The sequence below is a fragment of the Bos mutus genome, chromosome 5 (assembly GCF_027580195.1).
Source record: "Bos mutus isolate GX-2022 chromosome 5, NWIPB_WYAK_1.1, whole genome shotgun sequence".
Taxonomy (NCBI): domain Eukaryota; kingdom Metazoa; phylum Chordata; class Mammalia; order Artiodactyla; family Bovidae; genus Bos; species Bos mutus.
In genome coordinates, this window is record NC_091621.1 from 104,851,176 (window position 1) to 104,865,071 (window position 13,896).

General features: G+C 57.1%; 1 protein-coding gene across 1 annotated transcript in view; it reads right to left on the reverse strand.

Annotated features, from left to right (window-relative positions):
- ARHGAP8 (Rho GTPase activating protein 8) overlaps nucleotides 1-13,896 on the reverse strand; it is a 56,634-nt gene that overhangs the window by 35,721 nt on the left and 7,017 nt on the right. The window contains 3 exon segments of the mRNA XM_070371460.1: nucleotides 1,324-1,411; nucleotides 5,482-5,637; nucleotides 7,156-7,275. Of these exon segments, the coding sequence (XP_070227561.1) occupies nucleotides 1,324-1,411; nucleotides 5,482-5,637; nucleotides 7,156-7,192 (281 nt within the window). The 5' untranslated portion in view covers nucleotides 7,193-7,275.

A 13,896-nucleotide genomic window follows, 5' to 3' on the forward strand; every position in this document is an offset into this window, starting at 1 on the left:
GCTCTTGAGCTGCAGATGGAGCTCTCCTGACCCCGTCAGCAATCTGGCTCCCGATGTACAGCGGGTTCGGCCAGGTTCTTGCACCTCAGGTGGTCTGAGTCATTCATCATTTAGAAGCACAGCCCGTGATTAATCTGGCCTGGCGCTCCAGGAATTCAGACACAGCTTCTCTGAGTCAGTGGTGGGGCCGGCGCTCCAGGAATTCAGGCACGGCTTCTCTGAGTTGGTGGTAGGACCGCAGCCGCCTTCCCTGGGAGCCTGGCAAACACAGCCCGCCAGAGCCCAGGGGCCGCTCTGTCTTCAGCAGCTGGTGGAGGACCCAGCAAACAAGTCGGATGCCTGGGGTCCCGGGAATCCTCACAAAACAAGCAGCACGAAGGCTTCTGGACGCTTCTACGATCCAACTGTGCCTTCGCTCACTTGAGAGTGTGGGGCTCCAGGCCACAGTCGTGGCATCGAGCTCTGGCTGGGCTTTCGCAGTCTAGAGAAAAGTGGATCTAGAAGCAGTGACAGCAGATTCAGGCCCCCGAGCCGTCCCAGCAGCGGGCGAGTCTGTCCTGGGCCAGACTTCGCGCCTCTGTCCCTCACAAGGGGACACAGACATTCCCAGGGATGCCCAGCACGGGGCTGGGGCTTGACCAAGTGAGTGAAGAGCCATCGGCACGTGGTCGGAGAGCAGAATCCGACGGCTGAGCAGGAAATGCCCGGGACACGGGGTCCAGGTAAGTCAGATGGGCCCGGCAGGTAACCTGGGCGGAGACTCGGCCCCCAGCAGGATCTGCTGGGCGGGAGGGCACTTCACTTGATTTCAAGCAGCCTCGGTGGCCTCGGCACGCAGCTTTCTCCTTCCCGGGCCAAGCCCCTCACCAGACCTGAGGTCGTCTGCTCACTGGGGCGACTCCGGGTGGGAGCTTTGCAAAGGGGACCACGCCAGCTCTCCCGACACTCTCGGGGTCCGGCCGGGGAGGGGGAACTGGGGCCAGCGCGGCCTCACAGAGCGTAGGGACAGGGCAGAGGACGAGGCCCCTGCGGGCCAGGGGCAGTGGGGAGAGCTGCCTCCTGAGCAGACGCAGAGGGCGGCCTGCGTGGCTTAGAGGGGCACAGGCATCGGCCCTGCGGGGGGGCCTGCCACCTGGCACTAATGACAGCCCTCAGGACCCAAGAGTCCACCGCAGTCTGTTAGCCTTTGACCCCGAACATCCTCTCTGTGCTGAGAGTGATGGAGAGGCACCTGCCGAGGGAGAGGGACACACATGGGAGGGGGCGCCGACAGAGGAGGGACGGTGGGGCGGGGGGCATGGAGGGGGCACAGGACAGACTTACTCCAGCAGCCGCCTGTGGTTGAGCTCGTGGGAGGGGGGCATCCGGCAGCAGCAGAACGTGATGACTCGTCTTCCGAAGCGGTCCTCCCCTGCGGGGCAGATGGGTGTGAGCCCCGGTCCCGACCTGACACCGGAGGCGGCCGTCTCCCCCCATGCCCTCCGACTATCACCAAAGACGGCCTCCGTGCAGCCCACCTGAGCTAAGAGGCGCAGGCGGCTGGGGTGAGGGCGCAGCAGAGCCTGCCAGATGGGTGTTGCTACCTGAGGATCTGGGTGCCTTGGCCAAGGTCGCCATCACCACCCCTTGTACCCCAGAGCCCACGTCTGCTGAACCCAGAGCTCAGACAAGGTCCCCCAGTCGTTTCCTGGCTGGTTACAGGAAGGCCGTGCGTGTGCGCTCAGCAATGTCCACCGCTTCACAACCCCATGGACTGTAGCCCGCCTGGCTCCTCTGTCCACAGGATCCTCCAGACAAGAGTACGGCGGGTGGGGTACCATTTCCTCCTCCAGGGGATCTTCCCAACTCAGGGATCGAACCCGTGTCTCCTACACGGGCAGGTGGATTCTTTACCACTGAGCCACCTGGGAAGCCCTACAGGAAGATTATCAGAAAACAGAAAGGTGCCCTTCCAGAAGTGTCTGTGACTCTGAACTCACTGTAACTTACTGTAAACAAGTATTTACAGCTGTTGTCAGATGTTTACTTAAAATAAGAAATGACAGCAGAGCATCTTCATTCCTCCACCCACCCTACCCCAGCTCTGAAAGGCAATGCATCAAGCTTTCACGCCCGGCCAGGACGGCTGTTTGTTATTTAGGGCACATCCGTTTCTCCCGGGAGCCCGCGAGCCACTCCGACCTTCAGAATGTGAGAGTCATTTTGGTTTCCAAAGACAGCGGCCTTTTCACAGGTTCCTTGAGAATTCTGGTCATGGTTTCTGTTTGTTTAGAAGGCGCTTGTTGAAAGGACTGCTGGGGGCCCAGGCGTTTATCTGCTTCCCTTGCCAGCTGGGCATTTCCATCTGGGCACAAAACCTTCGATGGCTGTGCCTGGAGGTACAAAGTGTTTTCCAAACGATGTTTCTAGCAGCGTGGCGGCCAGGCTCCACAGCTCACCTGAGCCTGTGCTCGCCTGTGACAGGGAAGGAGAGGGACGACTTTGCTTCTGAAGATGTGAACTGTTTTGTGTGGCGACTGGAAGAATAGGGAATTAAGTGCCCCTGGCGCTGAAAGAGAAGGTCGACCTCCACGCTGAGATGTCAGCATAGGAACCAGACCAAGTGGAGACTCTTGGGGATGTGCTGAGCGATTGGTCAATGGAAGGCCAGGCCAACACACACTCATTGCAGGCTCACCGTGCACCCAGCTCTGGAGAGAAAAGGCCAGACGTGGTCCCCACTGGTCCACGGTCGAGGGGAAAGGACAGTGATGGAGTGCTAGGGGTCTTGGTTCGGCTCTTCAATCCCCTCTCTGAAAACCTCCGAGGGCTCCGGCAGCCACGTCCACCTCCGCAGGGACTTCCCAGGTGGGGGGTGCTATCCTCCACAGGCTGGCCCTCACTTCAGACACCAGCTATGTGTCAAGGATCCCCAGGCCTCCCTGTTTTTGTCTAGCTGCCTATAGATTCCAAGGTTCCCACTACCCGCCTCACAACTGATCACTCATTGGCTCACAGAACTCTGGAAAGCGCTAGACTTACAATCACCTTTAGTATAAAGGATACAAGGCAGAACCAGGCAAGAGGGGAGATGCACCGGGAGTCGGGCAGCCCTGGCCCAGCCTCTCTGCAACGCGGGGATAAGACACCTGATTGGGGGGCGGACAGGAAGGCTTGCATCCATAGTTGGAAGAAAGCCTTGCTGAGCTGGCACACATCAGGCGCTCGAGAAAGGTGGCCCATTAGTCACCACATGCCCGGAAGGATGGTGGGTGTGTGCACGTGTGCTGTTTCATTGGTGGTGAGAAAAACCGAGGTCCAGAGACGCCAACCAGGTGAGCCTCAGAGCTGGGCTCCTGCTCACGGCTGGCTGGCTTCTGGGGCAGCGCCCCCAGGCCGGCCTCCTCTGCCCCCAACATTCCCAGCAAGGAGGCCGTCACAGCCCCGAAACCCCGCGGCCTTGAGGAGCCCCCGGGACCCCCAGGCTCCCGCCCACTGAGCAGTTACAGGGCATTTGCGTTAACCACCCCCATCAGGATGAGTCAATGGCCTCCCGCTCTCCAGCAACACAGGCCGGTGTATGGAAAACGGACTTCGAAATTGTCATATGGGAGGAAATGAAAACTATCAATAAAATGTAGACTCTACAAGGCACTGGTTTAATTCACGACCCCATCTTCTCCCCTCGCTGGTTCACAACACAACATCACTCACGGTCTCCAAGACGGAGAAGCCCCGTTTCTGCAGAAAGAAATGAGTCCCGTGCCGCGACCGTGACATGCCCGTCACCATCCATCACCAGCTCCGAGAGAGAAGGACGGTTAAAATGCACAGCGACCTCCCCGGGACCAACGAGGGAGCGTGTCTGGGTTTTAAGGCTGCTGCCCTTTTACTGCGGGAGTGAAAGGGGATTCGCAGACTCACTTTGTCTGTGTCCTTCTGAAGGGTTGTGAGGAGCGCCCCAGCCGTGAGGATGCAGACTGGACGCCAGCAGGACCAGGTCTGGCATCTGCCTCTCCTATCTCTTCTCGGCCGCTCGCCTCTGACCCTCGGGTGGAACCTCCGCTCTGCCCACCCCTGCTTTCCAACTTCTAATCTCACCCCTGAGCTCACAGCCCCAGACCCAGACTGCAGTTTCAGAAAGTGACCACTCCGTAAAGTAGTCATTTTTTATTTCTTATTTTTGGCTTGCGGGACTTGTCAGTTCCCTGACCAGGGATGGAACCTGGGCCCTCGGCAGTGAGAGCATGGAATCCTAGCCACGGAACTGCCAGGGAATTTCCTAAGATGTTTGTGTCTGCATGTATGTAGTCTTGGCCATGCTGTGCAGCACACACGATCTTATGGGAGGATCCCAGCCAGGGATCCAACCTGTGCCCCCTGCACTGGTTGCCACCAGTTTTGCCCACTGGACCACCAGGGAAGTCCCTCCCTAAAATATTTAAATCAGCGCTATCCTGAGACTTGAAAAGTCTTCAAAGCTCCCATTTGGCCAAATACATAGTTCTTTAAGTAATAATGAGAGGTCATTCAACAATTACTTTTGACAAGACGCTCTGGTTCCGGCCATGGTCCTGACATTCAGCAGGTTGGGGAGGCAGCCCCTGGGAGCAGAATTAGGAGGCAGCTTGGTGGGGTGATGTCTGGTATACCTGAAGTGGGCCCCTTGGCGGGTGGCAGTCCTAAACTGTCACATGCCACCTGCTGGAGGAGCAGGAGAAGGGTCCATGTCCTGAGCTGTGTCCCCGGGGTCCTCAGGCTGCAGAGGAGTGTGGACCTGAGATAGGGGCGAGGGGACACAGCTGGACGCCAAGGTGAGGCCTGGGAGGAGGGGGTGGAGGGCTGGTCCTCAAGGAGGGAACCCTGAGGTCTGCTCTCCCTGGGGGCCCCAACTGGAAAAGCCACGGGCTCACCCAGACTCGGACCAGGACTTAACCGCAGGTACAGCCTGGTATTGGCTTGTGGAAGGCAGGTCATGGGACTTTTCAGCATCCCTCACTGCGTGAGAGCCGGTTCCTACGAGAAACGTCCTCGGATGCGTATCTCCATACAGCCTATCGGCAGTGTCTCTAGGGACCCTGACCAACATACTGCCTGTGTGAGACGTGCATGTGAGCGGTGTGGGCCGGATTCCTCAGGGAAAATAAAAGTGATGCAAGAGACTCCCCTCTGGCCAGCTGCTGGGCGTGGGGCCGCTCGCTCCTCAGTTTGGCAGAGGTGTGCTGCTTTTGCGAAGCGGTAGCATAACGGTGTCATGGGTTAGTAAAGCAATCGTATGATTCCGGCCTGTGCTCTTTATAGACGCTGCCTGGTGGCTACTCAGAGCACTCGGGTGATGCTCAGACGGCTGCGCCATGTGCATTGGCAAAACACTGGTGGGTACTTTCTGCTGCGATTTTCAGGCTATGAACACAGTCCTGCCAAGCCCGCCACACACCACGGGCCCTCAGGAAGGCTGGTGCAGCAGTGCTCCCAGGGACCAACAACCCCGCAGGGACTCACCTGCCACCTGCAGGATGCCGTGTCGGGCAACGTCATAGAAGGGGTGGTTCGTGCTCAGCTCGGGGTCTGGGCCAGCCGGGGGCGCCACGGAGGGTGCCGCTGAGGGCCTTCTCGCGGCACCCAGGGCAGCGGCTTCCTCCTCATCTCTCTGCAGCTCTGCGGCAGACGGCAGGGTTAGGGGAGGGTCACTGCATTCCTCAGGAAGGAGGACAGCGAGGGAGCCGCCTGAGGCCTTTTAACAGGACACGCACCTTGCCTTGCTGTGCACCCACTAGGCGCCCACCCTGTGCACCCACTACATGCCTACCTCTGCTGTGCACCCACTATGTGCCCATCTCTGCTGTACACCCACTATGCGCCCACTTAGTGTGTACCCACTACACGCCCATCTCCGCTGTACACCCGCTACCTTCCCACTTGCTGTGCACCCACTATGTGCCCATCTCTGCTGTACACCCACTATGCGCCGACTTAGTGTGTACCCACTACACGCCCATCTCCGCTGTACACCTGCTACCTTCCCACTTGCTGTGCACCCGCTATGTGCCCATCTCCGCTGTACACCCACTACGCGCCCGCTCAGTGTGCACCCACTATGTGCCTGTCTCTGCTGTGTACCTACCACATGCCCACTTGCTGTGCACCCACTATGTGCCCGCTCAGTGTGCACCCACTATGTGCCCATCTCTGCTGTGAACCCACTATGCACCTGCTCAGTGTACACCCCATGGAAAGAGTAAAATGAGTAAAACGAACCCGGGGGCTGGCTGCTGTCCTCCTCACTGACAGCAGAGGTAACAGGCTCAGAGGAGAGAATGACCCTGAGGTCACAAGGTGTGTCTGAACCCGATTTCCCAGCTCCGAATTCTGACTTGGGCCCTTCCTGAGAGATGCTGACACCAGTGGCTGGCAGGAGGCCGTGGCTGGGGTGAAGGGCAGTAGCTGGGGTCCCTGTGCCACAAGGCAGGAAGAAAGGGCTGCCTTCCCGAAGTTTAGTTTTAGTTTTAGTACAGAACAAATACAGAACAAATCCAGGTTCCTTCAGAAAATGTTTCAGTTGGAAAAGGAGCAGGAATTTCACATTTCAGGTGAGGGCAGACTTCAGTCTCCAGACACACTGGATGAATACTGTGACCACGAAATTTAATTCTACCCCGAAACCCACGATGGGACCTCGTTTGGAAACTGTGTCTTTAGAGACGAAATGAATTAAGGTGAGGTCACAGTGGATCAGGGTGGACCTTAAATCCAATGCCATGTCCTTACAAGAAGAGGAAAAGGGCTCCCCTGGTGGTGCAGTGGTTAAGAATCCTCCTGCCAATGCAGAGGACACAGGTCCGATCCCTGCTCCAGGAAGACCCCACGTGCCTCCGGGCAGTTAAGCCCGTGCCCACAGCTGCTGAGCCCCCGCGCCTCAACTACTGAGACCCACACACCTAAGCCTGTGCTCCTCACGCGAGCAGCCACCCCGACGAGCGGCCCACACACCCCAACGAGGAGTGGCCCCTGCTTGCCGCAAGCAGAGAAAGCCTAAGAGCAGCAGTGAAGACCCAGCACGGCCAAAACTCAACATAAATAGATCTTAAAAAAAAACGAAGAGGAAAGGACACAGAGCCCCAGAGAGAAAACCGCCAATCTCCTCCTGGGACGGGGCTGGAAGAGAGCATACTGTACCTATTTCGGCCAGCTCCTCCAGGTCCAGCCCGGACATGCTCTGCTGGGGCGTAGGGCAGCCCGGAGGCACCGTCCAGACGCCGCCTCCCGAGGATCCAGGCACGGGATCCTTCCGACACCCTGAGGGAGAAGCACATTGAATCGGCGAACGTTTAACGCAGGAGTGCCGAGCGTGAGGAATAAAGGAGCGCCCTTCACATGGCCTGCTTGCTCTTCAGTTTCCCTCCTTGACAAAGAAAAAGCAGCCACCTCCGAGTCGCCTGGACCTCAGGTCACTTTTGTGTTTGGCTTTCAACCTGCCCAGCGTACCCCCTTCACCCCCGACCCGTGGGAAACTTGCCCCTCGACGAACCACGTGAGGTCCTGGGAGCTGGACCCCTGGACGGTGGCATCCATCCCACATTTGGGCTCCTATATCTGACCTCGTCCTCTGCAGGTCCTGCCCACTGATGAGTGCATGTGGACGGGGCACCCCCTGCCCAACAGCCCCCTGTCTCAGGAGAGCAGGGCAGAGGGCAGTGGAGGGGGGAAGGGATGTGGAGAGAGAACAGCACCTCCAGGGCAAACACACATTGAGGACAGCATCTTTGCTTCTTCACCACCACCTCACAGATTCACACGCTCACTCCTCTACCCGCTTTATGGAGAGGGCAACTGAGGCCACAAAGATCACTTGGAGTGGCGCATGGCTGCACAGCAGGTAATCACCACCAGCTAAGAGTTTGCCACCTGGTTATTCTGTGCCCTGGAGGCTGATGCAAAACCTGTGCAAATCTTTACGTTACTATCCAAACTGTGGAATATTATGGTACATAAAAAGGAATGAAGGACGGACACCTGGTACGACATGGGTGATCCTCGAAAATATTATGCTAAGTGAAAGCGGGGCATGGAACCCACTCCAGTATTCTTGCCTGGAGAATCCCCATGGACAGAGGAGCCTGGCCAGCTGCAGTCCGTAGGCTCACATAGAGTTGGCCACGACTGAAGCAACTTAGCACGCATGACAGAAGCCAGACCACAAAAGATGACATGAGTCCACAGAATGAGTCCATTCTAGAGCAGGCAGACCCACAGAGACAGAGAGTAGGCCACTGGGTACTAGGAAGTGGGGGTGGGGGTGGGCAGAGATTAGGGAGGTGACAGCAAAGCAGAATGGACTCTTTCTGAGGTGAAGAGAATGTCCTAAAATTGACTATGGTGATGGCTGCCCATATCTGCAATTACACTAAAAACCGCAGAACTATAAACTTGTAAATTATATATTTTGTGAATTATATCTTAGTAAAGGTGTTTTTAAAAATGAACAGTGCTAGGTGAAAACGGCACATACAGTTTGGTCTAGCTTTTGAGTAGTGAAAAGAAACAGGACATTGCTTTTATTTACTTATTTGTATTTTGTCGTGCCTCACGGCTTGTGGGATCTTAGGTTCCCCGACCAGGGACTGAACCCGGGTCCCGGCAGTGAAAACTGGTGAGTCCTAACCGCTGGACTGCCAGGGAAGTCTTCAGAACATTGTTTTTAAAATGCTGGCTTCTCTGAGTTCTAGAATTAGGATTTATAAATCCATTTATTTTCCCACGTTTGTCCCTTTTTCATGTTTGCAAAAGCCTGTATTACACTTAATATAAGGTTAAGTCATATAAACTAAATTAATAAGGTTTTATGAATACAAAAACATTTTAAACCTTGACGTCTTTAAAAAAAAAAAAAAACCCACTTAGTAGCTAAGTGCCATTTTCCATCTTATTTTACAGATGGGAGAACTGAGGCAGAGATCCGGGAGCCAGCCCCTGAAGCGCGGTGCTGTGGAACTCCAGGCCACTGGCCACAGATACAAAGAGCAGAGGGTCGGGGTTGGGGGCAAGGAGGGAGAGGCCAGCCCCCTCTCCAGGGGGACCCCTCAGAGCCAGCTCAGCGAGGCCACACCTGCCCACTTTGGGGGAGAAGTCAGAGTCCATGCTGGTCTGTGACAGCTGCCCATGTTCAAACACTGCAATCTAATCTAAAATGAAAAAAAAAATCTGTATGCCCCAAACTCCACAGTTCCACACACCCAGCAGAATGTGTACATCTGTGTGACAAAGGACGTGGGCTGGAGTATTCTGAGCTGTAGCACTAAAACAGCCCCAAACTGGAAACGACCCGTGTCCACAGACAGTGAAGGGAGCTGTCGGTGTGGACGCTGCGTCTCGGTGGGGAGGATGGTGTCGGGTTATTTGGAGAACGTCTTTACGCTCAGATGCTGGAACAGTCAGCAGGGGAGGCGGGAGGGCTGTATCACCTTCTAGGAGTTCAGCTAAGAGAGAGAGAGAGACAGAGAAAGCCCATAACAGATGGCACCAATTTCCAAATCAAGGGGAAAAGCATGTGTTTTCTTAAAAACAGCTGGAGACGGAAGGAGGGCAGGCGGGAGAAGCCCTTGACTGGCTCCATCACCCCGTTTGTCAGAGAACAAAGCTGAGGCCCGTGAGGCGCAGACAGTGGCTCGAGGTCACTCAGGGCGCCTCCCAGGACTCCTGTCTCAGTCTCTCTCCCCTGACGCAGCTGAGCCTGGGGTTCCCGCGTCTCCCCTCTGAGAGCTCTCCACAATCTGGGGGCCACGCCACCAGGGCCTGTTTCCTGGCGTCGTTTCAACCAGCCTCCCCCGGCCCCCTGCTGCTGTGAACCCCGCCAGCTGCTCCCCGGGGGGGCACTCTGCTGTCCCGGATGGCTGTGTGGCTTTGCCAAGGGTTGTGCCCTCTCTGGGCCGAGGTGTTGTAAGAGCCCAGCTGGCTGTGGGTGGAAGACCCTGGGCAGGGCACAGGGGGAGAGCCCGCGAGAGGGGGAGGGGTGGGAAAGAGGGGCAGAGACCCCAGGAACGGGGGTGAGGGCTCATGGGTCCCTGGCACACCCTTCTACAAGCCCCGCCCCCGACATGTCCTGGCTCCTCTCTGCCTGCAGTTCTGGGGGGTGGGGGTCTCACCGTGATGCCCCTTTTAACACTAGCAGTCCAGACGCTAGATCAGCCCCACCAACAGCCCACACTTAAACCGACGATTGGGCCTGCTTCCACCTCTGCCTGTAGACCCCCGCTGCACCCCTGCCCGGGGCCTGCCTTGCCTGCTTTCTTCACAGCTTTCTTCACAGCTCCGGAGGTGGGGTGGGCTGGGGGTGCAGTGTGCACACAGGATTGGGTTTTCTCCTGGCATCATGCAGGGCACGGAGTACCAGGCAAGGGAAGCCCCACCTGGGCCCCCCGCCCACCTTCTCCATGTCAGGAACATAGGGCTGCCTTCCAAATCCTGCCTTCCCCAAGCTGGGGGGGGCCTGGGAGGGCAGCAGGGGTGAGCCCAGGCCTGAGCCCCTGTACCCAGGCCGGGCAGGGGCCCCCCGCCCTGCCAGCTGCATCGAAAGTGAGAAAAGAAACTCAATCGTCTACGTCCACAGCTCTGGACCCGCCTGGGCGGCCGGTCTGCGGGAGCCCTGGCGGGGTGAACCTGGTCACCAGAGAGCCCGGCTGCCGGGCACAGGGGCCTGGGGGGCTGCAGCCTGTCCTGTGGGGGACTTGGGGCCACCCTCTCATTCCACTGACAGCTCATGACAAGCGGGAGGGGCTCCCGAGGTTTGAAGATGGGAGGGTGGCACCCTGTCGGCAGCCCACCCTGAGCGCCCGAGCTCCCAGCCCTGCGTGTCCACCTTGGCAGCCCAGCCTGTTACAAACAGCTTGAGAGCAACCAGCTGAGGGCACCGGGGGGAAGCCGGGCACAGGGGTGCCTGATTGGAAACCCAGGGGCTGCTTCCTGGGGGCCCGCCCACCGGGGGAGGAAACATCCAGAACATTCTTGCTTCAAAGCCTCACAGGATGCACTGACACCAGGGTGAGCCACCACGGGGCCCCAGGCCTCCCCCTCGGCTGCCCGAGTGGTGGGGTGAGGGGAGCTCCGGCCAACCCGGGAGCACAGCCTGAAACCCCGACCCTCCGGGGCCAGGAAGGCTTTGTTTTTCCTCCAGACTCTGCCGCAACACCCAGAGTGCTTGTCACTCCTGCTTTTTCCTTTGCAAGCTCAAAACCTGCACCCGGCCGCCTATCTCAAACAGCACAGGCAGTGTTATCCGTTTTGAAGTTTGGGCACCGGGGCCTGAGCGTGTCACATGCAACCCACGCTTTGTTGTGGTGAGGGAGGGCTGGGGGAGGGTAACTGTCGGGCTGAGTAGGCCGCAGGCCCATGGTTGAGGGAAATAGAAGGCTCACCTGCTGTCATGGGCTGCTCACCTGCCATCGTGGGCTGCTCCCCGGGCTTGGATCAGGGCCCGGGGGCCCACCTTGGCCCCCTGCTGCATGTGCTCAGGGGGACCCCACCCTGCGTGGGACGGACACATGGCCAGGGCAGGGGAAGGAAGACGCTCCCCCAACCCCACCCCATGCTGCCCAGGCGATCCTCAGGGAGGCCAGTGTACTGCTCCCATCAGGCCCTGCACAGCTGCTCTCCAGGCCCAGGAGCCCCACGTGGCTCTGATGGGTTGAGAAGGCCCTTGGAGCTGTGAGTTCTGCACCAGCCGTGTGATGGTTGGTTTTATACGTCAACGTGGCTGGGCTACGGTGCCCAGCTGTTTGGTCAAACACCAGCCTAGATGTTGCTGTGAAGGTGTTTGTGGATATGATTAACATTTACAATCAGAATCGGAAAAGGAGTACGCCAAGCCTGTATATTGTCACCCTGCTTATTTAACTTCTATCACCCTGCTTATTTAACTTCTATGTAGAGTATGTCATGCGAAATGCCGGGCTCGGTGAATCACAAGCTGGAATCAAGATTGCCGGGAGAAATACTGACAACCTCAGATATGCAGATGATACTAGTAATGGGAGAGAGTGAGGAGAAACTGAAGAGCCTCCTGATGAAGTGAAAGAGGAGAGTGAAAAAGCTGTCTTAAAACGCAACACTCAAGCAACTAGGATCACAGCATCCAGCCCCATCACTTCATGGCAAACAGATGGGGAAAAAGTGGATACAGAGACAGATTTTATTTTCTTGGGCTGCAAAATCACTATGAATGGTGACTGCAGCCATGAAATTACAAGATGCTTGCTCCTTGGAAGAAAAGCTGTGACAAATCCAGACAGCTTAATGAAAAGCAGAGGCATCACTTTGCTGACAAAAGTCCGTCTAGTCAAAGCAATAGTTTTTCCAGTAGTCATGTACGGATGTGAGAGCTGGACCATAAAGAAGGTTGAGGGCTGAAGAATTGATGCTTTTGAAATGTGCTGTTGAAGACTCTCGAGAGTCCCTTGGACTGCAAGGAGATCCAACCAGTCCATCCTAAAGGAAATCAGTTCTGAATATTCATTGGAAGGACTGATGCTGAAGTTGAAGCTTCAATACTTTGGGTACCTGATACAAAGAGCTGACTCATTGGAAAAGCCCCTAATGCTGGGAAAGACTGAAGGCAGGAGAAGAAGGGGATGACAGAGGACGAGATGGCTGGATGGCATCACTGACTCAACAGACATGAGTTTAAGCAAACTCTGGGAGATACTGAAGGACAGGGGAGCCTAGCATGCTGCAATTCAAAGGGTCACAAAGAATTGGACATGGCTTGGTGACTGAACAACAAACCTCACAAATGGACCCTTTCTCCTCGGTGGCAGGCGTCAGAGCACCAGCTCCATCACCCCCGGCCTCCCTCACCCTCCACCTGGGCCCACACGTCTCATCTCCTCCCGGGCCTCTCACTGCCAAGCCCTTTCCCTCTGAGCCGGGAATCACAAACCTAGGTTGGGGGACATGGACGCTAAGGTGCCACCAGTATCACGAGGCTATGCCAGCTGGAGCTGCAGACCAGGGGCATCAGCACGCAAAAGAGGCTTCTGACCACGTGACGGCTCTACTTATAATTCATAGCAAAATGGTTTGTTGCTATAAAATTATATTTGCACATTACACAAATAGACCCTCGCAGCAATTATCCTAATGCCGTAGTTACAAATTATCACCTACTTAGCTCAGGCAAATCAGTACCAGACCTAATGTGAGTGGTGCAGGCGATGTGTGGGACGCACAGAGTGAGAGCCTACCCCCATATTTGCACAGCCCCACCCCCTGCTCAGGACGGGGGCGCTGATGAGAGGCTCTGTGCGGAGGGCGGGGTGGGCTCGAGGCCATCCAGCGCTGACCCCGTATCGACAGGGAGGGCACCCAGGGAGAAAGGGGTTGGCAGGGTCCCATCAGGGCAGGGGTGCAAGTCCAGGAGTAAGGGGAGGGGCTGAGAGGGGGGCCACCACTAAGCTGGGACCCCAGAGTCTCGGGGTACACCCCATCAAGAGCAATTTTCACCCTTTTGTCTCAGCGATGTCACAGATTTACAGATACAGATTCGCACTACCCACTCTTCATCACAAACACCACCCCGGACTCTGGCGAGAAGGCAGATGTAGCGGGGCCCGAGGCCGCTGGAACCGGGCATGACAGCTGGGGGAAACACCCAAAGGTGGAGACAGCAAGGTCCCAATGAGCTGCGACCTGCTGCACGACGTTGTCAGAGGCCTGCCCGCAAGGGCCAGGGGCGCTGGGCTGAAAAGACAAGGTGGGGTCGGGTGGGGGTCTGCTGAGCGCTGCTGGGGCCGCCCACCTGCTCCTGTGGTTCTTGTAGACACCAGCCTCAAGCCTGGGGGCCGCTCCCCTCCCCAGCATCCCTGGCCCTGCCCTGGTACCCAGTGCTCATTCAGGTGTGCGCCTCTCACCTGCACGGCCCTCAGG